Below are 26,346 nucleotides of genomic sequence, written 5' to 3'. Positions count from 1 at the left end.
ACTCCTCGTTCTTTTTGCTGATACAGACTAACACAGCTACCACTCTGAAACCTGTCATTTACATGTAGTGCAAGTACACAAAATAGAATGTAGCCATACTGCTTTTATGTTAACTCTGATGTTCCACTTCTGCATAGGAAGACTTAAGAAATACTCAGCTTTCCTAGAGCAGAGTATCTATGCAGCTAAGTTAGTGGATTTGCGAGTGACTATCAAGATCCTATCTACAAACAATACTGGTAGGAGTCTACATTTCCAGTTTTACTGTAAGCAAGGGCTCCTGTTATTTACTGCTAAAACGGTCCACTCCTATTGCAGACAGAACTACTCCTCTCCAAGCCATATCTAGAATCAAGGTGTTTCTTCAATCCATTGCAATAGCCAAGAACTATTAACAAAAACTTGATACTACAAGGAGAACAGCAAGTCAGTCAATACAAATGTCACTAACATGAAAGCAAGTGTATGAAAGGTAACACCTACAGCACCCTTGGGTTAGCATATGTGGCTTTGTTTATTTCTAAATTGCTAATGTAGTAATGTGGGTCAGAAAGTAAGAATTGTTAGCCACACCAATTTTATTTCTTACTCTCCCCAAAACTACATTAGTGTAAATTTCTGATCAATCTTTCCTGCACATAGTAGAATAGTCTGAAATTCTCTCTTCAGAAGTTGAAGATTAAAAAATTGCAATGAATGCATATTTAGTTTCAAATGTAATGCATATATTATATATTCCTAATTTTTATATTATACTGCATATAGGTACGGTGCTGTTAATTTCTAAAACTGTAATAGATTTGCAGGAGCTAGAATCTTGTCTAATGGAAACAAATTTTATAAGCACTATTTAAAAGCTGTGGTTTTGTACTTCCTCAGCAGAAGAGATTCCCTGCATTTGATCTGGGAACTTTTAAGAACTACGTTTCGAAAAATGATACTTTTCACTACAACTGTTTCACCACCATAGGAGAGAGCCTCCATTTTAGATGGTGACACTTGATTGCCTCATCATAGGAAACAGTTTATATGGCTCATCATGAAGCAATACACACTATAATACATAATTAGAAGAATCAGGGAGAGAATGTGTGGCTCAAAGTGTTCTTCCTCGCAAAAGCTAGCATTCTTTCCTTTTAGTGAGAATTTCAAAAACATCCTTGTCACAAATACATTTTTAAAGTGTCCCCATCTTACAATTCATTAACATTTGTCCCCCATTTTTTGGAAATGTGGCAAAAAATCTACAGAATTGAAGTCTCAAGGCCTCCCCTGCAGTGGCCATGCAAAGAGTACTCAGGGCCTAGACTCTAAAGAAATTAATGAAGATATAAAAGGGTACAACTGAAAAGGATTTCTGATGATACTTGGAATGCAACTTTCACCAACTGGCATGTATTATCATGATAACCAGATTCTTTTACAAGGGCTTAAATCCAAATTCATTTTGAATGCTGATGTTTGATCCTGGTAAAGAGAATATAACAAATGTCTCAAACAAGAACAACAGATAATTCTTCTTTATATTGACATTTATGTAGATTCTAGACTTGGAAATGTTAGCCTTAACTGTCAGCTTGATAGTCTCCATTGATTTTTCCACAGCCATAACCCTGCTGAAATGTAGTGGCATGTATCCATCATCAATAGCCATTATAGCACACAGTTTACTGTATACTGTGGCACAGATGTCCATGGTGCTTTAGAGAACAAAGAAAGGAGTATGTCATTGCCTAGAGGAGTTTACAATTTAATTCAGACATAAAAGCAGGGGATGACAAAGGGTAATGGGGCTTTAAGGGAGACAAAGGTTCTAACAGTAGATCATATGCGCTTGTGCCAGTATCTTAGTTCGCAGCTGATTTGTCCAATTTTGTTCCCTGAAATCTTAAATATTTCTTTAAAATAATTCACAATATTATTTTGTCTTTAAAATATTTAGAGTGCAAGAGTGACCAGCACACAGGAGAGAGTATCTAGCACTGGAATGAGAGTCTCAAGGAGGAAACAGAGGAGAGATTGTACAGCACAGAGGATGAGGAAGAATATTCTCAGGTGAGGAGCCATCATGATCAAAGGTGCAGACCAACTAGTGGGAAGGAGGAGAGTAGGGAAGGGACATGGTGCACACGTTATAAGATGGATTTTAGCCTTTCACTTATTGTTATTTTTGGAGCAGTGACTGGAACCGTTACAGTCTAGTGTGTTAAGTTGCCCTCTGCCAGTGCTTGCTAGGTTTCTTTGTCCAGTGAAGGTAGATTTGAATATAAAACGTTAATTTATGTAGGTGAAACATTTCACTTCAACGCATTTGAAAACTAATCATTTCTATCCTCCTTCCCTAAATACCCTGGAGCTTTAGTTTACATTACTGACTAATGGCCTGAAACACTTCCATTTATTTTTTAAATACTGAGTTATAGTATAAAGGAACAGAAAAATCAAACATACCAACATCTTATTCTCTTATTTTAAGCTATGTTGGAGCACAGTTGAATGCCCCAAATTTTTTCTTTTTTTAAACACAAAATGTTACCTGATGCAACTTGAACATTCATGGTAAAAGTGACTTTAAAGAAAACCTAATACTACAATTAACATTATACATCTAATTGAACTACACAAAGGGGAACTAGAATGCAAGAAAGAAATCCTTCCAGCACACTACTCAGGTACTGAAAATGGATACAGGAGTATTAGGGACAGATTTATTCCTAGTTGCTATAAACCAGGAAATTCTGGCATTTAAGATGGAGTATAATACTTTTTATATTTGCAATACAAAATGAATAATTATACTCTATGAGTTTAAATTACTCAGACAAGTTGCCCAAAAAGATGATTTTAAAGATGCCAAATGTGTATTGGCCTAAAGCCACATTGTACTTGCTTTCATCAATTTGAATTCATTGCACAAATTTATCACCAGCGTGTGCTCATTCCATGACGGCATGCTGGGTATATAGTGCTGGAAAATGGTGCTTCAGAGCCTCTCTGTCACAAATGGTGTTAAGCAGGGCTGTGTTCGCATCTACAGTATTTACTATTCTCTTTGGGATTATGCTGCTAGAGATTCTTTCAGAGACTGAAACGGGAGTATTTATATGCAATTCTGCACAGCATCTTCATGTTCACACTAAACTGATTGATTTGCTATTTAGGGAGCTCCTCTTGGCCGATGACTGTGCACTCGTAGCACATATCGGTGAAGATGGAGCATCTAATCAACTGCTTTTCTAGATCAGCCAAGCGATTTGAACACTATCAGACTCAAGGAAACCAAAGTGCTTTACTAGCCTGCTCCAGAAAAAAAAAGAAAAAAGGATTCTGTTCCCGAAATCGCAATTGATGACACACTGCTTAAAACAGTAGAAAAATATGGCTATCTAATAATGCCATGATCAATGATGAAATTGCCTGCATTTCTAAATGCCTATGGTCGACTCACTGCCTGGGGAAGGTGAGAGGCATTCGACTTCACACCAAGATTAAGGTCTACTGTGCAATCGTATTCAGCACTCTTTTCTACAGCTGTGAAACATGGACACTATCGCAGGCATTTTCAAATGCCCTGTCTGCATCTCATCTGTAACATCAAGTGGTCGGACAGGATACCAAAACATAGAAGTCCTGAATTGGTGCTGCATAACTAGTGGTGAATCCCTAATCATACAGGCACAAATTTGCAGGGTGGTCATCTCGTATGTATGGATGGTTTGTGACTTCCCAAAGCCATATTTTATGGACTGTTGAAAATGGGAGCATGTATGTTGGGAGGCCAAGTCTAACTGAATACATGGGAAATTGCTGCTGCTGATAGATCAGGATGGAGGCAGACCTGTTGGTCTGCATTTAAGCCATTGAGAATAACAGAACAGAAAAAGCCGAAGGGAAGCGTGAGCGAAGAAAGCAGGCTGTGGCAAAAACACATGGCCATGTCTGCCCAACGGGCGGACACATCTGTGGATTCCTCATTGGTTTATAGTTGCACAAGATGCACTGAAACAAGGTGACTCATACATCGACTAGGACTGGAGACTCCAACGACGACAGCCTCTGAAGAAAGGCTGTTTATTGCTTAGCATGTTATCAATGAATTATGGGTATTCTGCTTCTAGCAAATATTAAATGGGACTCAGACCAATTTGTATTTTTCTATACCAAATATTAAGTTCTTTACGGTCACTAAATTTTGTTCAGACATCTTGGAACATCAGTTTAGAAGTTCCCAGAGAAAAACAGAGAGAAGAGGTTACATTCACAAAATATCTACTGTGAATGGAATAAAGCATAAAAAAAAAAAGATTTTCCAAAGAATTAGGTATTCTTAGACAAACCACTCCTCTGTTCCCAAGACAACAAATACTACACATGAACATGCAGAGTTGCATTCAAGAAACAGGTTGTTTTCACATGTGAAATTACCTTCATGACATCCTTTACTAATCAGCATGCTAGGATTTAGATGTTGGTCCAACTAGAGATGACATGAGATCAATACAACACATCAAAAGTTAAATTTATGAATGTGCATTTCCAATGGAACTTACAACAAATGCTACCAGGTTTGTGTCAGTTTAAGTTCACATCCAAACCCTTTTTTAAAAAAGTACTGCATTAATGGCCCCAAACACTGCAATATGACACTATTCCCAGTTGTACTTATTTGGCACAGTGCTACCAAATTTTTAATAAAGGAAATAATGGACATGCCAAAGAATGAGTGACAGCTGAAATATGTAACAGGAAGCCATTACACAACCTCTTATGCCAAAAGAGGGTTAACAATTGCAACCTTGTGTTATATAGCCTTTCCTTATCAAAGGCACTGTTAAAAAAAACAAGAAATGATTAACCAAAAAAACTTGGTGGGAAGGGAGGGAGGGAGAGATGAGGAAAGTTATTCTAATGCCAGGCTCATGTTTTCAAGTCTTCCTGTGGTGTTACATAAAAAGGCAGATAACAAGCTCACTTCTACATGCAGAATAAAGGCCACTATTGATGTATTGAAGATTCCAAGGAACATAAAATGTACCCACTCAAAAGGAAGATAAGTTCTTAATACGTTTTCTGTGGCCAGGTTGAGCTGGGTTCCTCCACCTCACTTGATCTGAGGGCCAGGATGGCAAACGAGGATCATGGAGGAGTCTCCTACTTGCTAGGTCTCCCTCCTTTGCTTCTCCAGTTTGATTCTTTCTGACCTAGGAGACTGCTTTACTTCCCTAAGGACAGTCTCTTGTCAAAGGCTGGACTAAAAGGCCTGCAGGATGGGAGTCTCCACAGTATTGACCCAGCTGCAGAAATTAGGCCAGTAAGTGGAAAGATATAGGCTCTTTCCATGTATGTCTCAGTTCGGAACCACAGACGTGTAGGACTGGAAGGGACTTCAATAGGTCATCCAGTCCAGTCCCCTGCACTCAAGGCAGGAATATGTAATAACCGGACCATTCCGGACACGTTAGTTTAACCTATTCTTTAAAATCTTCAGTGAGATTCCACAACCTCCCTAGGCAACTTGTTTCAGTGCTTAACTACTCTGATAGTTAGGAAGTTTTTCCTAATGTTCAACCTAAACCTCCCTTGCTGCAATTTAAGCTCATTGCTTTTTGTCCTATCCTCAGAGGCCAAGTAGAATTTGTCATCCTCCTCCTTGTAACAAACTTGTGTACTTAAAAACTTATGTTCCCCTTCATTGTTCTCTTCTCTAGACTAAACAAACCCTTTTTTTCAATCTTTCCTCATAAGTCATGTTTTCTAGACCTTTAATCATTTTTGTGCTGTCCTATTGACTTTCTCTAGTTTGTTCGCATGCAGGGCCGGCTCCAGGGTTTTGGCAGCCCCAAGCAGCCAAACAAACAAACAAAAAGCCGCAATCGCGATCTGTGGCGGCAATTCGGCGGTAGGTCCTTCGCTCCGAGCAGGAGTGAGGGACCGTCCGCCGAATTGCCGCCGAACAGCTAGACGTGCCGCCCCTCTCCGAAGTGACCGCCCCAAGCACCTGCTTGGCAAGCTGGTGCCTGGAGCCGGCCCTGTTCACATGTTTCCTGCAATGTGGCACCCAAAACTGCAGTACAATACTCCAGTTGAGGCCTTATCAGCACAGAGTAGTGTGGAAGAATTACTTCTCGTGTCTTGCTTACTACACTCTTGCTAATACATCCCAGAATGAGGTTTGCTTTTTTGTGCAACAGCCTTAGACTGTTGTCTCATATTTAGCCTTTGATCCACTATAACCCCCAGATCCCTTTCTGCAGTATTCCTTCCTAGGCAGTCACTTCCCATTTTGTATGTGTGCAATTATTTGTCCCTTCCTAAGTGGAGTACTTTGCGTTTGTCCTTATTGAATTTCATCCTATTTACTTCAGACCCTTTCTCCAATTTGTCCAGATCATTTTGAATTTTAATCCTGTCCTCCAAAGCATTTTCAGCTAGAGCCCTGCTAATCTGCGGATATTTGCTTTGTATCCCCATCCATGGATGCGGATATCCACAGACCATTTTTGCGGATCACAGCTCGGATGCGGATACAAATTTTGTATCCGCACAGGGCTCTGCAACACACTCACCTGAATGGAGTGGCTGTTACCCAGCCTTCAGCTCGGCTCTCTGAATCAAGCAGCAGCAGCTTGCTGGGCATTCTAGGAGTTCTAGTCCCCAGCTTGCTCAGATATGGGCGGTAAACTGCAACTCCCAGAAGGGAGCGTGATGCTGTGCTCCTATGCAGTGAGCATAACGCAGCATGTGTTAGAACCGCCGCAGCTGTGTAGGGGTGTCCGAGACCCCCCATTGGGAGGGCGGTGCTGCACATGAGGACCCAGGATGTAGCCTCCACCCAGAGTGGGGAAGGAAGTACGACTGGGCAGAGCAGGGTGTGGGAGGTCTCTGGGGAGAAGTGGGAGGAGTTGGGGGTTTGACACAGCCTTGCGTCACTGGTGCGAGGTGACCTGTGGAGCTGTTAGCAGAGCCCAGCAAATCCATGGATATCCGAGGACAATTTATGCAGATCGGATGCGGATACAAATTTTTGTATCCGCACAGGGCTCTACTTGCAACCCCTCCCAGCATGGTATCGTCCACAACATTTATAAGTGTACTCTCTATGCTGAGGTAGTCAATAGGCAGACCCTGGGCCAAATCTGGACCGCGAGACACTTTTGAACAGTCCCCGAAATCTTTTTATTTACTTAGTATCATTGTTATTTTTATTTTCTTCTCTGGAGTCTGGACCTTGACTATACATTGACCAAGAAATTGGGACCTTGACAAAAAAGAATTTCCTATGCCTGCACTCTATGCCATTATCTAAATCACTGATGAAGATATTGAACAGAACCGGACCCAGAACTAATCCCTGCGGGACCCCACTGAATATGCCCTTCCAGTTTGACTGTGACCACTGATAACTACTCCCCAGCCAGGCATTCTGCGAAAGAGAAATGCAGGTCACAAGTTTCTGTAAATTCACGTTAGTATCTGGGTAGAGGCATCCATCGTTAAGTTCTCTGTCTGGATACGGGTGCAGGAGCAGCGTTGGCACTGGTGATGCCGCCCTTCCTAGCCATAGCTATTCTATTATGATTCCCACTTACAAATTCCCTCTGAAACTCCCATTCGTTGTCCCTTGTTCGCTAGCTCTCCTTGGTCGCTTAGCCTCTAGCTTTTTAGCCCTTCTCTCCTAGGTCAGCCCTACCCCCGCTTTTCTGCATAGGCACCCTCTGAAAGAAACATTCTAGGAAAGATGATCATGAGAATTGTTGCTGAATTAGAGGATGCAGCATGAGGGCTATGGAGAGGGAAGGAGGAATGGAAACTGCTTACCCCCTTCATTCTTTTACCCCCACCTTCTCATGGACTTCTGCTCTAACATTCTGATCAAAGGTTGTGTCCGCAGATGTCTGCATGTTCAACCAGGGGTGGGGCCTAGTGAGCAAGTGCAAGGAATTCCAAGTGGCATATTTGCAAATTTCATCTGATGATGCTTCCCATGTCCAGACCAAGAGGTGGCCATGTCTCTAGTGTAGTGGCTCTAAGTCTTGGGGAGAAGTTTGGCAGCCTCATAAGTCTTAGATACCCAACACAATTAATCTGGCCAGGGTGTATCCTGCCACCATGAGCTCTTTCCCTGAACCGTGGAAGAGAATGAAAAAGGGAATCTTTTCTGCTCAATATTTCTGATACAAGAGCACCTCAAAGGCCCTTTTGAGATGACAGGTGTTACGGGAAGGGAAAAACTTGAACAAGACTGGAGTAGAAGCTTTGATGGGGGATATCATGGTTAGGAAATGAGTCAGACATCAGGATTTTTTTATAAAAACTAGGACAGAAGCCAAGCATCATGTTATTATGGGAAAGTCAATACCACAAGACTATAAGACCACTATATAAGAGATAGCTACTCAAGCCACCTCAGGGAGAGGAACAGATGATGTGTTAAAGAGAGACTCATACTAGGTATATCTACACTGCAGCTGGAAGCTAGCCTTGTTTGTGCAATCACACTAAAAATCGCAGCAGGGATTTTGGGACTTGGGGTGGAGCTTTGGCTCTCAAGCCTAGGGGTCAGGAGGGGTGAAAGCCTGAGTCGTAAGGGCCAGACAGCTCTTTTTAGTGTCATAGCTTGACCCCCTCTGGCGTGAGTCTGTCTACCTGTGCTGGGAGACTCGCTCCCACTGAGATTTATGTGTTTTGACTCCTTTTGAGGCACTTTGGAACTCAGGACAGAGTTTCAGATAACGCGACACTGGGGAGAGGATCCCACCTTGTCTCACCCCTCTACTGGGCAAGCAAGGGCTCTAGTGCAGAGATTAGGCTTTTGATGAAAGCCAGCTGCTGGAAGTTTAAGAAAGCTGAGATTCTGGTGCATCTGAAAGCATCTCTATGCCCTATATAAAGGGAATGGTCTACACTCCAAAACAAAAGTATTTCTCTTTCAAGGGGTTAGCATGGTCAAGACCACCTTACTGGAGATTCCAGACTCCTTCAGGAGCACACTGCCACAAACCACGTTAAAGGACTTTGGCCTGGTCTACACAGATTTTGTACAGGTATAACTACATTGGTATGGGGTGCGATTTTGTAATGAAATAGTTGGCGGTACAATCACTAGTATGGATGCAGGTGCCTTATACGGGTATTGCTTAATCCCCTTCCTGTACATCTGTGATAGTTAAATTGGTACAACTTGTGTGTTTAGACAAGGGCACCTGGGTCAGGAGGACATTACTTGAACCCACGGTCCTGACCCATTGGGGAGCATAGCTTGTGTACCAAGGCCCTTCGGTTATTCTAGGACAACTAGGATTAGAAGCAGATGCCTCTTTACTACTTTTTGTGGGCAGAGGTGGCTGGTTTTGTCACCCAGAGACCACCTCAACAGTTGTTTGTCCCTCTGGGTGAGACTCTCTTCCCCTTTAGGGAAGCTAGGCAGCTAGTTGTCTGTCACAGCCCCAGAAACAGTTACGCTGCTGTCACACATCACTGAAGTTGTGGAGGTTTCCTCTCCGAGATTAAGCAGAGACTTTCATCATGCTTTTGATTAGGTCTTGTAAATACAGCACTCCTTTTATACAGCATGCTCATCAATAGGCCTCTGTGTTGGTCACAGATTCCGTGACTTCTGCAGCGGCCAGTGTGGCTAACCCCAGGGCTGCCAAAGCAGCTGGCCCCGGCCAGTGGCCCCCGGCCAGCTGGCTGGAGCAGCCACAGGCCATGGTCCCTGGCAGCTAGTGCTGCAGGCCCCAGCAGCGGCCCCAGGTCGGCTGGAGCAGCCACAGGCTGTGGCCCCTGGCCGGCTGGTGCCACTGGCCCCTGGATGTGCCTCCCCCAGCAGTACCAACCCGCCCCTCCACATGCAGCGCCCTGGATTTGCCCGCCCCCCCATAAGATTTAATCACAGGTATTTTTAGTATAAGTCATGGACAGGTCACAGGCCGTGAATTTTTGTTTATTGCCTGTGACCTGTCCATGGCTTAATCGTGGCATCACTCATCAATACACATTATTAGAAACTATATTCAAATAATTTCAGTTCACCAAAACTAAAGCTTTTAGTATTTCTTTAGTCATTAAATCTTTATTTTCCCTACAGTATTCAACAAGCCTCAGGGAGGGCTTCCCTCCTTTTTTTCCCCAAAAGGTATAGAAGATAATTCAATATTAAAATGGAACAAATGCATACAAGACATTTCAATACCTCAAGCCCAGATCCAAGGTTTGGTGAATCCAGTGGTCTTTTTTTCCTTGGCCCAATCGCTGCCAAAGCTGTGAGATTGGCTTCTCTTTGTTGCATCTGTGCCAACTCCAACTGTTGCATCTAATTTAAAAAAGAAAAGTATATGATATATGGTATACTGAAGGGCCAAATTTGTTCATTCAGCTTCAACCATTTGATCTTTTACATAGCTTATAAAATCTGCATCATGACATGAGACTATATGGCTTTGCAGAAATTACAATTCCAGTAATTAGGCCCATTGCCACACTAGTCATTTTAGGAGCCCAGCAAATGCTAACCCCACTACATATGCCATGGCATTGTCCTTAGGTTCAAGTGTTTTGGGAAGACAGCACCTAGGATCAACAATACTACCAGAGATATCCCTATTGATCTTCAAATTCAGTGAATTTTGCTATTTATTGATTAGTGAGACAAGAAAAGTTTTGGCTCAGAACCAGTTTAAATGGCCAAAAATTAACATTTTGAGAGTTGAAGGTTCTCGATATTGAGAACGGGTCACACTGTACTCAGTTTCACAGGTTGTTTCCATTTCAGGTGACCAGATGTCCCGATTTTATAGGGATAGTCCTGATATTCAGGGCTTTTTCTCATATAGGCGCCTATTACCCTCCATCCTCTGTCCTGATTTTTCACACTTGCTATCTGGTCACCCTATTTCCATTTGAGCAAGCAAGAGAAATTCCAAAACATGATGTGTATTTGACAGCATTCATTTTGACTTCAATTATCTGAAGCTTAATTTTGTGAACCAAGGCCTTGTGCCCTGACACTACTCTGAATGTCATGGGGACAGAATGCGTGGATCACAGGAATTTTCAGGTGACTGAGGTTTAATAGCATGTAGGTAGCACTTCAATTCTCTCATTGGTTAACTTTTTTTCAAAATGTCAGGCTTTTTTTTAAAAAAAAATTGTATTTGAGATGTTTAACACTCCAGATACTTATTTTCAGTTGTTCATGAAGAAAGGGATTCCCTCAAAGTAAGTCAAGACTTAAGAACAGATTCCATGATTAGCTGGTTGGATTAGTTTAGTCAAAATGATGACTAACAAGCTTTTTAAATACACTATCATGCTACCACTAAAAATCACCAGCAGTTTCTAAAAATAAAACTAAGAAAATTTCATATAGCAGGGCAAGTACTGCTGCTTCCCAAGTGTGTTGAAATATTCTTATGTTATCTATAGGATGGTGGAATAACTCAAGAAAACAGAGGGGGAGTCCGCAAAGTATTCCCCCCTTCATCCCCCGGCGAAGGAATACCATTTATAGCAAAAAGGCAAAGCAGAAAGGAAATTATTCTCCAACTCAGGGTTCAAAACGTTCCCTGACTGTGAAGCATGCATTTGATTTTCTAGTCATGCATCAGCTACAGTTTTTTATATTAAAATGGCAACACTTTCTTTCAAAGCCTAAGAAATTCTCAGCCAAAGGTGAATTCCTTACAGAGTTTTTGACTGCTCAGTTCAACCACTGCATACAAGGAAAGAAGCTATACTTTTCCTCATCTCACAAAATTTCACTGGAACTTTTTGTAGACTGCTCACATTTTGCTGTTTAACTACAAAAAGCATTTATTGAGCTTGCAGCGCAGTTGAACACTTACTTTCCCCCACTTCTTTATCTTTAATATCCTGTTAAAAAGAAGGGGGCTCCTTAAAATAGGAACTTAGTATGCCAGCAAAAACTCTGACATCTGAATTTGTAACCAAATTCTACTCTCTTATTGGTCATTTGTACCTTTTCAAGTAGGACTAAAATGATCTGCAACAAAATAAAAAGGAAATATTACTCACCCTGTGCAGTAACTGTAGTTCCAGCTATGCTCCCATAGGGGTATGCCATTTCAAGGGCTCAAGAGATGCAAGTGATCAGAGATTTCTAGCTAGCAGTACCCGTTTGACCTGCACATGCACCTTATACCTCTTCGTGGCAGACACTGAGGCTATAGTGGGGGTACACAGACAAACTGCCCTCATTTCCTTCTATACTCACTCATTCCCTAAGGAACATCTGAAGCAGAAAGGAAGAAGGTGGGTAGTGGAGCACTCATAGGAACACACATCTTATAGCACTACAGTTGCTGCACAGGGTAGGTAACATTTCCTCATTTCCTTCATCTTTGAATAGTGTCCCTATGGGGTGCTCCACTTCAGGTGACTTCCGAGCAGTATCCAGAAGAGAAGGGAGCTTCGGATCAGGGTCCAGAATTGAAGACAATACTGCAGAGCCAAGAGCCGCAGCAGATCCGATGGAATGACGCAGGGCATAATGCTTTGAAAACATATGGCCTGAAGTCCACGTAGTGGCGCTATACATCTCCGATATGGGAACATCCTTCAAAAATGCTGTAGATGTTGCTTGCAATCTGGCTGAATGCGCTTTCACATCTGGGAAAGGAGGGCTGAGCACCCACAGACTCATAACAGGTAGGGATACTTTCAAAATGGATATCAGGTGGTCTCTGAGCAGAAATAGGAACCCCTTTGATCTATCTGTGAAAAGTATGAAGTGTAGACGATTTCCTAAATCACTTAGTCCTATCCAGATAGAAGGGCTTTGACTTTCTAATATCCAGGTTATGGAAATAGGATTCCAGCTGAAAACTATTAGGTTCTGGAAAAACATACTGGTAGATACCTTGGATTTTCATCTTGCTCCTCCTTGTTGATTTAAAAACATGCAGGACATGATGTCCGATATGACCCTAATCGTTCTGTCCTGATGAAGGGCAGGAAATGGAGGCAAGTGTTCCCAATGGCCTTGAGCTCCAAAAGGTTGATCTGGAGACAGCTTTCATGGACTGTCCATCTGCCCTGAACCCGGGGATGTCAAAGAGGACTCCCTACCCTAACAGAGTTGGGGTGGGTTGGCAGAAAAGGATGCTTGCACAGACATGGAGTTGCTCCTTCCACCAGTTTAGGGAGTTATTCACGTGCAAGGGGACCTTCACCCACCTATCCAAGGTGTGTCTGGTCAGAGAATAGGCAGCTCTGAACCAACCTTGGAAGCAGTGGAAGCGTAGCCTTACATGATGGGTCACAAAGGTGCACGCTATCATATGGCCAAGGAGTTGAAGACAGTTGCTTATTGAGGTCCAAAGGCTGCCCTGAATTGTTCCTATCATTCTTGACAGGGTCACAAACCTGTCTAAAGGGAGATACGCTCTGGCTGTCACTGAGTCCACGTACGCCCCTATAAACTTTATCCTTTGCACCAATACTAACATGGATTTCTTTTCATTCAGCTGTAGAACCAACTCTTGGAACACACCAAAGGCCCTCTGGGTGGACGATAACACTGCCCCGAAAGAGCACCCTTTGAGCAGCCAGTTGTCAAGGTACGGGAAGACAAGAATCTCTTCCTGTCAAAGGAAAGTCACCAACTACTGCTAGAACTTTTGAAAACACCTTTGGAGCTGAAGAGAACCACTCGCTACTGGAAGTAATCTTGGCCTATAGTGAATCATAGGTATTTCCTGTGCGATAGGAAATGGTTATATGTTTTATGGAAGTAGGCACTGTGTAGGTCGAGGGATGAAAACCGACCCCCTTCCCGTGGCAAAGGAATTATAGTTGCTACAGTCACCATCCTAAACTTTTGACATTTCACCAACTTGTTCAGCCGTCTTAGATCTAAGATCAGTCTCCAATCTTCATCTTCCTTTGGTACTAGGAAGAGAAGAACTACCAGCCCCTGTAAGGGGAAGGGACAGATTGTATTGCTCCTAGCTGGAGAAGAGAGTCCCCCTCTTGCCTTAGTAGACGCTCATGTGGGGGTCCCTGATGAGGGACAGGGCAGGGGGGGTGGAAACAAAGGAGTGCCAAAAAACTGGATGGTGTAGCCCAGTGTTATGACCTCCAAGACCCACTGGATCATAGTGATCCATTCCCAAGCCCGAAGAAATGAACAAGGTTGTCCCCAAAGGGAAGGTGGGGCTAAAGGACGGAACTGCAAAAATCAGAGGGGTGGGAGGATTTGAACCCGCAGCCAACCCATCAAAACTGCTGTTTAGATGATGCCTGGGTGGTCATGGAGGGTGGTTGGTCCGCCTTCTTCCTCTGAAACCTGTCTCCTTGGGCGGGTTTTCCCCATGGGTCTGCGATACCCCAAGAACTGAACAGCGTCTGACCTCTGGGCAGTCTGTGACCTACTGAAACATTTCCTGCTTGTAGGTGTGTAGATGCCCATGGAACATAGGGCAGCCCTGCAGTCCTTCAGCATATGCAGGGAATCATTCATTGTCTCAGAGAAAAGATTACGACCAAAGGGGAGTCCTCTATAGGGTTCTGAACCTCTCTCAGAAACCCTGAAAGTTGGAGCCAAACCACCCTGCACATAACTACCACGGTGGAGAGAGATCTGGCAGCAATGTCCACAGCATCTAGGGATGCTTGGAGAGCTGTTCAGGCCAATAGCTGAGCCTCCACAACAATGGGCCAGAATTGCTCCCTCCAGTCATGTGGCAGCTGTTCAATAAAGGCCATGAGCTTGTTGTAATTAGTCAAGTTGTATTTGGCCATGATTGCCTGACAGTTCACAATCCAGAACTGCATGGTCACAGACAATAAGACGTTTCAAAAAGACCCAGTTGCTTTTGGTGTTTGTCATGGGGGCAGGTCTCAAAATGTGGCTTACACCGTTCGTTTACTGCACCCACCACTAGGGAGTTAGGTGGGGATGAGAAAATAAAGAGTCAGAATCCTTAGAAGGCACATAGTACTTCTTATCCACCCTTTTTCACGTTGGTCACTGTCGGAAGACAGGATACTGGGCTAGATGGAGTTTTGGTCTGACCCAGTATGGCCATTCTTATGTTCTTAGGGGCCGGCATCTGCCATACCATCTTAGCCAGATCCAGCAGAGCCTCATTAATAGGTAGCACCCCTCTGGAAGGCGTTGCCAACTACAAAACATCCAGCAGCTTGTGCTGCTTATCTCTGAACTCCTCCAGAGGGATCTGCAGAGCACCAGCTACCCTTCTAATGAGATCCTGGAACAGTATGACATTGTTGGCGGTGGAAAGTGGGGGAGGCACAACAGCCTCATCCAGCAACTACGACGAAATTGCGGTCTCAGGGGTGACTTCCTCTTCTGCCCTAGCCTCCTGCTCCTCAAATGTCTCCTTCTGTCAGGCAAGGGTAGAGAGAGGATGGGAAACCCTGGCCTCCCTGAGGGACAGTACCAATAGTCTGTTGAATTGTTGCCAATAGGCAGCCCACGGATCTCAATATGACCATGGGGGGGGTGGGTGGATTGGGGGTGGTGTACAAGGTTGGTTCCACCATCCTTGGTGAGCTGCAAAGTCCTCCCTGAGCGAAGGTGCATTCCTGAAGAGGTATGTAGGACGACGCCCCCCCCCCGACACTCAAGGAGACCAATTGGAAGTCGTCTTCCTCTACATCTTCCCATACGGGGGCAGTCATTGAGGATGGATGAGAGTTGTGGGCCATGGAGTAGCCACTCAGAGACCAAGGTCTCTGTACTGAGACATGCTTGGTACCTGGCCAGCAAATCCAACACAGAGGTCCCTCAAGTATCAGAACTCCTGTGGCAACAAAGGACCCCAGTAGTGACACCGTAGCCGAGATTGCCATGGCTGGAGACAACTGTACCAATGATGATAGGCATACTTCAGGTGTTGTGTATGTCAGACACTGAGGGCAGTTCACATACGCACCCCTGTATAGACTCAGTGTCTGCCATGAGGAAGCAGAAGGTGCATGAGCAGGGCATGGGCACTGCTAGCTAGAAATCGCGGATCAAGGGCTTGAGAGGTGCATAAGCACCTGAAGTGGAGGACCCATAGGGACAGTACTCGAAGATGAAATTAGGCTTATAGTTCTTTATGTACAAAGGCAGAAAGCTGTGTTTAAAATGCATTTCCTGGTTGGTTGGGTTTGTTTGTTTTTTTTTAAACATTAAAAAAAAAAACTTAAATCTTGTCTCCCCTAAAAGCCCTTGGTAGGTTATCACCTCCAGTGCCTAATGGACATTTTGAAAAAAGTGATGTGTCACAAATTCAACCTTCCTGCCCCAGCACTTAAGGTGGAAGAGCAACAAACATGATTAGACCCCTTCCCCCAGCAAAACACAGACTTGACATTCCTAATGTTACTAAGGTTACAAACAGTTTAAAACCCCAAGTCATTCACACAATATACAGAGACCAATCCAAATTTTAAAAAGATTTTTTACAGCTCACCTTATCTCCTCAGAGAAGTTAAACAATGTTTCTACAGCATTAGCTACCATATCACACTTACACTTTACATTTAACAAGAAAATAGAAATAAAAAATATGTAATAGTTTGTTCATCAGAACTTGCATTTTGCATGCTCTGTTTCCATTTTTCAGTAGTGTAGACTAACATTTTCAAGATTGTTTAAGAGAGTACATTACCAGTAAAGTTTTGCAATTGCTTAAGTTATCTACAGCTGCCTTACATAAAAACTTAATATTTGTGATGTGTGTTTTGGAAAGAACATAATTTAAAAAAAAAATAATTAAGAGGTAGACGTAGAAAATACTTTCTGAAGTCAAGAATAACTTACTCTAAGCTGGAGAGGAGAAAACAATTTAGATCAAAGTAACTAAATTGAACCTTCACTTAGAAGTTCAGCCAAACCTCAAGATTTGAAAAAATTCAAATAAAAATGAAAAATATTAAAGTTTAACCACTTCCTGGATTCATTAGAAGCAATTAAAAGCCAAGGTTCTTTGACAGTCAGCTGTTCGATTTCCAAGCCCAAGTTTCTAAATCTAGGATGTTCCAAAAACATCCAAACTTGTGGGCAATAATCTGAGCTGAATTTCACAGAATTGTATATCCCTTGTTTTAACCAGACATTCCTATCAATACATTTTTGTAGCAGCGTTTTTCATACAGAGGTGCCACACTGTACTTCACAAGCTCCAAGAGCATGTTTTTTAGTTTTATGGCTGTTACAATACAGCAAAGAGACAGGTAAGTGCAGATAGACCAGTATATAGTTGCTTTAATCGACAGATAGCCAATTAAAAGCAAAGGACATTATTTCCAAAGATGGTGCCTAAAGTCAGGGAGTCTAAGATGCTGACCCTACACTGAGATTTGTGTGGGTGCATGCATGCTCAGCTCATTGAAGGATCAAAGCCTGAGTCTACAGTTAGGCTCTCCAATAAGTGGCCAGATGTTCAAAGTGTTTTTGTTTTGAAGTCAATTAATAGTGGACATAAGCTGATGACAACAAGACAAGCAGGAAATGGGTTTCACAGCAACAGAAAAATGTATTGCCCCTTCTCAGATTTAAGATTATTAAATGTGGACAAAATAAGTGGGCTGCCAACTTTTACCTTGATAGGCAGCGATGGTAATGACAAAACAAGACACAAAGAAGTATGACTGAAATTGATACTGATTTAATAGAGAGCCAGTCGAAGGTGATGTGATCACCCAACTGGCTACTGGTGGAAACAGAGGCTGCTGAATTCTGTACAGTGCATGGAGTAATTCCATTAAAGAGTTAATGAAGTCTAGAAGAGACATTTATCAATTATCCCAAGAGACAGATACACCTTTTGCCAGTTTGGGTGAAAGTCACACCTCCCTACACCAGCTAATCTCCCTCCACTCTGGATTGGTGGGGATTGGGAATTCCCTGAGAGGGAGGGAAGGTGCTGCTATCATTGCCTACCCACTGTTGGGGGGGAAGCAGGTTCAGCAGGAGAAGGTGAATTTCTTTAACATGGTAAATTGATGCATCTTTGGCTACCTAACCTCTACCAGCACCACGTTCTAACGCCAACTGTTGCAGGGCCCCCATTTATGAAAAGGGGAGTTGGGGATGCTTTCCGCCACTTCATCCATCTGCACTCTGTCCACAACACATCTTCCACCATAGGACCAACAAAACCAGGCAGAATCTGGCCAGGATTTGAAGAACAAGTCTCATTCTGGCTATTTTCTGGAGGTGAGAAAGTTGTGCTCTAGTACAAAGAAACACCAATTGTGAAATACAATGCCAATGTAAACTTCCAGTATAAATGCCCATAATCCTTGTAAGGGACTGAAGGAAATATTAATGAAGAGCACCATGCTAGCAGCCCAGCTCAACACACTGGTGAGTCAATTAAAAAGATCTGATTGAAATGTATTTAGTTTTTATAAATTTACAATACTTGTGACTGAGTGTTGAGAGAGTAGTGAAAGCAGAATGGGAAGGAGAGATTCATGAGACAGGAAGATGGTACCAAGACATGCCAGTGAACAATCGCTAGTTTATTATTCCTATGATACAGTGGTCAGGAACAAGGTGGTCAGAGAAACATCTGAGTTAAATTTTTCATTTCAAACAGATATTTTTGTAGTACATCCTTGAGTGATCAGAAAAGTGGAGGAAGGGGAGAAATGGAACGGGGTTTACAGTGCAGCATAAAGCAGAGTAAGAACTCCCTTTGGGTGGGGAAGACACAGAAGTAGGTTATTTGGAAGCTACAGAAGGAGTTGGTGCTTGGCTGAAGGGTTTCTTGGACTACCAGACTTCCACTAGGAATAGATAGAAGTCAACATCTCTGAATGAGGAAGAGGCAGTGTCCCAGCTAACCCTCTTCTCCCAAACCCACTTCTTAAGATATGCCCTCTAATCTCTTTCTCCACTACCTTCCCTGTCCTCCCACCTCTTCTAAACACATCCCAGACCTCTCTCAAAATACAGACATTATGCTAATCTTTTGAAGTGTCTTTAAATCTTTTAAAAGGCAGGAAGTTGCATTTAGTATTTCAAATATTTTCCATGGACCCTCTATTTTTCTATCAATAGATCCTCTTCCTATCCCATTTCAATTAAGATGAGGGATGTGCCCTTACTCAGCGCCACACCCTGAACACTTGTACATCGTTTTCTAGGCTATGGAGGATATGAACTCCTTTCAAATTATGTCTTCATCTTGTTGGATCCCATTACCAGGAGATGGATGATTGATGATGCATCACCACAATAATGTCCACATGACAGCCACCAAAACTGGCAAGCTCCCTCTCCTATCCTGACCTACACTTCAGCCACTGAAATTAAAAATGGAGATATCCTATCTCCTAGAACTGGAAGGGACCTTGAAAGGTCATCAAGTCCAGCCCCCTGCCTTCACTAGCAGGACCAAGTACTGATTTTGCCCCCGATCCCTAAGTGGCCTCCTCAAGGATTGAACTCACAACCCTGGGTTTAGCAGGCCACTGCTCAAACCACTGAGCTATCCCTCCCCCCCAATAGAAGATGCTGCTGCCATTATGCCACTCCATGAAGAATGAAGATTTTGTCAATGTCAAAATTTGTGTCTCAAAACAGCATAAAGGGGACAGCCTTTGGACCAGAAGCAAACGACAAAATGTTCATGCACATTTTCCTCCCTCTGAGTTTTACTTTCACTCTCAGAATTAAAGTACAAAGATTTCTAAAATCCTGTACACAACGATCAAATTGCTGTGAAAATGTCTCACAAGTTGCAAAATAGTCTTTGTTGCTGCTGGCCTTTTTAATAATAAAAGTGGGGTTTAAAGTCTGGTCTTGCAGCAGTCAGGAACTTCTAGGGTGACAATAACCATTTTAGTTAATCTGACCTGCAGCACAAATCAAAAAAAGGAACATTTTTAAGTCCTTCCTTATAGTGAAATGGCATTTGCAGCATAGCTGTAATCACATAAAATGAAAGCCTTTAAAATTGACCTCTCTCTTCTCCACTTAGTTTCTCTACCAATAAAAATATTACCTTTCCAGCTCATGGAAATTGTATTTCTCACTCTTGTGAAGTCTTACTCTCCACATTTCAGTAAAATATGCAAAGCCTCTATCCAATATTAAACTGACTACATTTTTGATGACAATACCTTTTAAAAATAAAGTTTAACTTATGAAAAGACCAGAAATATTTCAGTTACGAGACTTCAGACTGGTGAAAAAGCAATTTGGGTTGTTATGCAAAGCAGTCCGAAGATTGAGATCTTTGGTCACAATGGTGAGTAGAGCAGGTTGCTTACCAGTGGTCTCCCATCAGTCCTAGAACTGCTAGCCACAGTTAGGTGCCTGACTGAGGCAGTTTTTTCTCTTTGCTATTACCTAACAGGTTGGTTTATTTGTTTTGGTAATTAAAAAAGGAAATACTGTATGACTTGTCTCATAGGCAAAAAAGCAGGGCCATCTGTTTCCAGAGGCAGGTACCATCTTTGTCCCATTGGGCAGGAGAACCAGAGTAGTATGAAGTCACTTCCTTATACCTGACAAAAGGAAATGGAACCTGGCTCTTCAGGAAGCTTCCAGCCTGCACCCACTAAATAGAAACCTCAAAAGCTGCTTCAAGTCACACTGCCTTCCAAGCAACATATCCAGGGTCTTATGAGCATAAGTTTAAGTTGTTCAATAATTCAAATAAGATGGTCTCAGGTAAACAGTCACCTTTGAAGTACTTCACGATGAGACTAATCAGAGCCCTATTTCACACTGGGTGAATGTGGATAGTTATGTGCTAAGGAAGAACCGTTTGTTGTAGTGTTCATGAAAATCTGTCTGGGAAACTGGAAGGGAAAGAAACTAATCAGTGTACTGTTCGTGGAACGTACTTTTAACTAACTCACAGATTGGTGTGTCATGTCTCTAGTATGTGATTTATGTTATTGAACTAGGTCACCTTGCCTCAACTGTAAGAAAAGGAGCTATTTAACTCAATATTTATTGTGTTTACAATTATTTTGTTAAGAAGAGAACTTGCATTTTGGTCATATACATATGCAGAAAACAGGTGTGAAGTTATCTTAAGAAAGTGACAGGGAAAAGGAAGACCATGCTTTGAGGATCCAGAAAGCATTTTTACAGTTCTCAGGAGCCCGTTTTTTCCTACGCTATCCAACATTTAGGACAGTTTTGCAGAAGAGGCAAAATGTATAAGAGGAGCAGGTCTGAAGAGCACAGGGTAGACCAGGGGTTCTCAACCTTTCTTTCTGAGGGTCCTCCCACCAACATTCTATAAAACTCCATGGCCCACCTGTGCCACAGCAACTGGTTTTCTACATATAAAAGACAGGGCCGGTGTTAAGGGTTACCAAGCATGTCAGTTGCCTGGGACCCCATGACACAGATGCCCCCGCGAAACTACGTTGCTCAGACTTCAGCCCTAAGTGGCAGGGCTTTGGGCCCCGGGCTTCAGCAGCATGTGGTGGGCCTTTGGCTTTCTGCCCTGGGCCCCAGCAAGTCTAACGCTGGCCCTGCTTGAAGGACCCTCTGAAACCTGCTCATGGCCCCCCAGGGACCCCAGACCCCTGGTTGATAACCACTGGGGTAGACAACAGGGTAGCGAATAGGCTACGGTTACGGGAGTACAAGAGGCAGCACTTTGACAGATGGCAGGTATCCTAGTAGAAAGGTCAATCCAAATGCTCAATTCTGCATGAGTGCAGCACATGACAAAGTACATACAGAAAATGTGACACCCACATACCATGAAAAATACCCTTCTACACAACTATGGAAGGAGAAATAGGAATGGAAAAATCAAGTGCTAAGAAACACTATGATGTGAACTGAATAGAAGGAGAAATATAAAGAAATTAAATTTTGAGACTAGGCAGTAAGGAGTATGCAACTGTTTGGATGCGAACAGACAGAACAGTATGGAAAGGAAGCTATACAAGGAACAATTCTGGGCTTGGTTTGGAGTGACTTAAGAAAAATGACTGGAAATGTACAGGTGTGGGATCGACCAACAGTGGCCCTTACATAGATGGGTTTAGTAATTAGCAAAAGAAGGATAACTTCAGCACACCAAGTTTAGAAGAACATGGGAAAAGATAGGGTATATCAAACGATTTAAAGCATCAGAGGAACTGGCAGCAAAGGAAACTGGGGAGGGCTGAAAGACAAGTTAATGTATGCCCAAGGGTTATGCATGCTATTCAGCAATAAAAATATGTTCAGAGTAATAAAAGCAGTAATGTGGATGAACAAAAATATGTCGAAGGCTTGAGGAAAAAGGAGATGGCGGACAAAGGCATATGAAAGAGACAAAACAAGGTAGAGGACTGTTTCAGTTTATAGAATAAGGAGAAATTATACCAAAATAGGTAATCACAAAAGAGTTTACTCAAATGATCACTTAGTTTTTCTACTCATTTTAAAAGGATTCAGTTCTCCTTAAGTCTTTTCCATTGCTGTACATTGGCTGTACATCTTGAAATTCTACATTTTAACTGTCTTTTTTTTAACCTATGCTGTTTATTCTAGATACTGAAATTATTTTCATCTCTCTTTTTCTCTCGCATTCTCATTTCTTTTTATCTATATATTCTACCTTGTTTCACCTAAAGACTGAGCGATGTAAGGTGTTTAATCTCCTTCTACCTTTCATGCATCAAGTTTTCAGAAGCTTTTTGCCCCTTCTCTTGAATGCTCTTCTTTATTGCCTTCTGCTCTAAGATATCTACCTACCTTCTCCATTCCCTTTTGCTGCATGCCAAGCATGTTCCTATTTTAAATGTTTATTTTACTTTGCCTCCTCAGGACCTTACACCAGCTCTCAGCAAACCTAACCCATTGAGCACTGGAGTCTTTACATTTCACTTGTTTTGTAGGTAGTTTTCTGACCTGCAAGGTCAATGCCACATTCTTTCCAGCAGGAGAGGTGGAACTTTAAGACTGCGAGACTAATGTATTTGCCATCTTTTCTTTCTTGCCTATGATGCAATTTCTCCCTCCACCCCCTTAAACCCTTTCTAACTGAATGCTTTAATTAGCTATACAATATGTTTCTACTGGCTTTTAAATTGTTTTTTAGAGTTAAATACAAGATAGCAGGCAGTATATGGTCTGAAGTGGCTTGGTGTGTAGCTCTTTAAAAAACTGTATTAAATAAAGTTGCATTAGATTATATTGTGGATTTTTTTAAAAGATATTTCACAGGCATGGCTTCAGTGGCAAAGAAGTCTAAAGTAAATACTACCTAAGATTTGCCCTACCAGGCCAGATGTTGAATGCACTATCCTGACAGTGGCTATAACCAGATGTTTCAAAACCAAGTGTAAGACAGTTACATAAAAACCTGCACAGAGGGATTTTCTTCCCAAATCAGTGACTGGCTTATGCCCCAATGTCTGAGGATTTAGATCCCTTGCAGAAAATAACTTGTCTAATCCTTTTCTGAATCCTACTAAACTCTTGGCCTCAAATATCTTCTTGTATTGAGTTCCACAGGTTGATTAGGTGTTGTGCCTAAGAGTATTTTTTTTATCAATTTCAATCTTGTTGCATTTCAACGTTACAGATGTGCCATTGTTTGAATGTAAATTGGAGCACTTAATTTACCTTCACTATACTATTCATACTGTAAACTTTTGTCATGTCATCTCTAAACAATTTGTCAGTGTCTTCTCACACAAGGTTCTCAATAGCTATTTGTAGCTCCCATCCCTGAACTCCTATTTGTGCTATACATTTTGAGAGACAGGGGTGGCCTGACTGAAAACAGCATTCCATAAGATGGCGTATTATATAATGCCATAATATATTCAATAATTCTCATTCTTTTTATATTGACTAGTGTTTGCTGTTGAGTATTCAGCAGTAGCTTGTGTTTAGCTGCCTGCAAGCCTGCAATAATGGGGAGGTCCTTTTCCTGAGAGACTAGTTAACTTAAAATCCAGCAATGAGTATCAGTAGTTCCTTCCAATGTGCATTATACCTTGTATGATTTTCATCTGCCATCATGCTGCCCAGTTACTTACCCTTGTTAAGTCCCTCAACTCTTATGTCATCCTGAGATAGCTAAACTGTGCTCTGCAAGTTTTGCCATCTCACTTTTTACTTCCTTTCACCAAATACATTAAACATTGGTCCTAATACAGAATTTTGGGTATTTCCATTTTTAAACCTTTTGCTATGTTGAAATCTATTTATTCATATTATTTGCACACTCTTCACAAGTTTATAATCTACAGCAGTACACTTTACCTCTCGGCCTGTAATTAAGTAGGGTCTGTCTACAATGCAACAACACACTTGCGGATGACTTGGGCTCACAGGGCTCAGGCTAAGGGGCTATTTAATTGTGGTGTAGACATTTGGGCTCAGGCCCAGGCCCAAGCCCTAGGATACTCCCCCCTTATGGGGCCCCATAACCCAGGCTCCAAACTAAGCCCAAACTTCTACAATGCAATTAAACAGCCCTGAGCCTGCGTCAGCGGACACAGGCCAATCGTGGCTGTTTAACTGCAGTGTAGACATACCCTTAATTTCCTTAACAGGCTCTCATGGGTGACTTTGACAAAGATTTCCTGATAGCCCCAAAAGACCCTAAATGATCCCTCTTCAGGCTTTTTAAAAAGGTATGTACATTTGCTACCTTTCAGTCCTTCAGGATAGCGGATTTTCATAAGGTATGACACGCAGTTGCTCAGCAGCTTCATTCCTAAATTGCTTCAGAACGCTAGGATGTACACTCCCCATGTGGTTATGTCTAAAGCAATGGTCTAAATGACTAACACCATAATCCAGCTGCTACCGGAAGATCAGACAGCTGGTTGATGACATTGTGAGGTCTTCAACTTGTTTCCAGCTCCTATCTGCCTCTTCCAGGGGTTACTACTACACAAGAGGTGGCAGTGAACAGGAAATATGAGCTACCTTGAGGACTAGAGTCACCACTGGGAAAAGGAATGCGTGGAAGAACAGAACTAAAAAGTGGGGCAACACATGCAAGGGAACAGGAAAACCAAGCAGCAGGGAAAATAATCAGGCAACTGGGAAACTTTTTTTTAAATGGGAGGAGTGAATCTGTAGAAGGGGAACAGATAACCAGAGTTGTAGAGCAAGGGGTGGGGTGGGGATAAAAGGAACAGAGGTACGGAAGGGACATGAAGGGAAGTGGAAATACAGTGAGACTAGTTTTGAAACTACGACAAATGCAAATATTAGTAACTGCTAAAATAAGTTAGACCCTCTCCCACTACTGTTTCGCTGAAAAAGGTGCAGTAGCTGCCACAGTGATTTTAGGTTAAACTAAAGAGGGTGAGGAGACAGTCCATGCAAACACAAGTGCTGGAGAGATGGCCCCCGAGACACTAAAATGTGGGATATATTACTAAAAGCAGAAGAACCCCTGAATTAAAAGAATTACCGTTTCCAAGGTCCCATGGCATGCACACAAGATTTCAGAAAAGAGGTGAGAGAAAGGGAAGCTTGAAAGATGAGATTTTAATTCAGATGCACAATGAGCACCACATACGACAAATGCGCTGGAATTTTCTGTTCACATGAAGCTCTTGCTCATCTCATATTATATTCCTACTCTTTAGTACATCTATTTAAGTCACATTGGAATAGAAAGTGTTAGTGGACTAGAGACCAGTCAGCACACTGATATTTAAGAACATATATCATCTGGGGAAGATACAAAGTTACTTGCACATTTCACTTTAGGGGAGGGAAAAAAGTTAAACTAAATAGTTAACTAAAACATTAAACTACAATAGAATGGGGAGTGGCAGAAAATAACTAGAATGTTAAAGTCCAAAGAACAAGAATCACAGATTCACAAAAAGGAGGTTTATACCCCAATAAACCTGAAGTAACAGAGTGGGAAAGCCATGAACAATTTACCCAGGCTTTGGGAATGCTATTACACAAAAGGCTAACATACAAGGTTAGTAAGTATAGCACAAAATTCTTGAATGGATAAAGGAGTAGCTTGAGGCGTGCCCAACAGCAGTCTAGAAAGGAATGTGTACTTTCTGTAGGTGATAATTTGCTAACAGGTTTGGGTGAAGGAGGGAAGTAAATAAAGGATCAAATTTAGTGTGGGCTAGATAGACAGAGCAGGGGCAAATTGGTGGCTGTTAATGTAGAGAAGATTGAGGAGTGAGGTTAGGCCAAAAAGGTCAGGGAAATTATTTATAATCTCATTTATAAAAGCATATGTCCACTGCCCAAGTCTCTGGATGCACTTACAATAAAACAGTTTTAAAAAGACGTTGTAGCCAGCTGTTGGATGAGAGCTAACCATGAATTTATATGTATTCACCATTGTGATAAAAACCTTCAAAACACCCCCTCTCCTGCCAATTAACAATCCCTAGGCAGATGGCAGG

At 42.2% G+C, this 26,346-nt stretch overlaps 1 protein-coding gene across 1 annotated transcript in view; it reads right to left on the bottom strand.

Moving 5' to 3' along the window:
- TAF4B (TATA-box binding protein associated factor 4b) overlaps positions 1 to 26,346 on the bottom strand; it is a 111,186-nt gene that overhangs the window by 18,016 nt on the left and 66,824 nt on the right. The window contains exon 14 of the mRNA XM_026659456.1: positions 10,193 to 10,312. Coding sequence (XP_026515241.1) covers positions 10,193 to 10,312 — 120 coding nt within the window. The remainder of the gene's footprint in view (positions 1 to 10,192; positions 10,313 to 26,346) is intronic.

This window comes from Terrapene carolina, unplaced genomic scaffold, assembly GCF_002925995.2.
Source record: "Terrapene carolina triunguis isolate 2854851 unplaced genomic scaffold, T_m_triunguis-2.0 Scaffold58, whole genome shotgun sequence".
Lineage (NCBI taxonomy): Eukaryota > Metazoa > Chordata > Testudines > Emydidae > Terrapene > Terrapene triunguis.
Note: the sequence above shows the minus strand (reverse complement) of the source record. Positions and strands in the feature narration are given on the sequence as shown.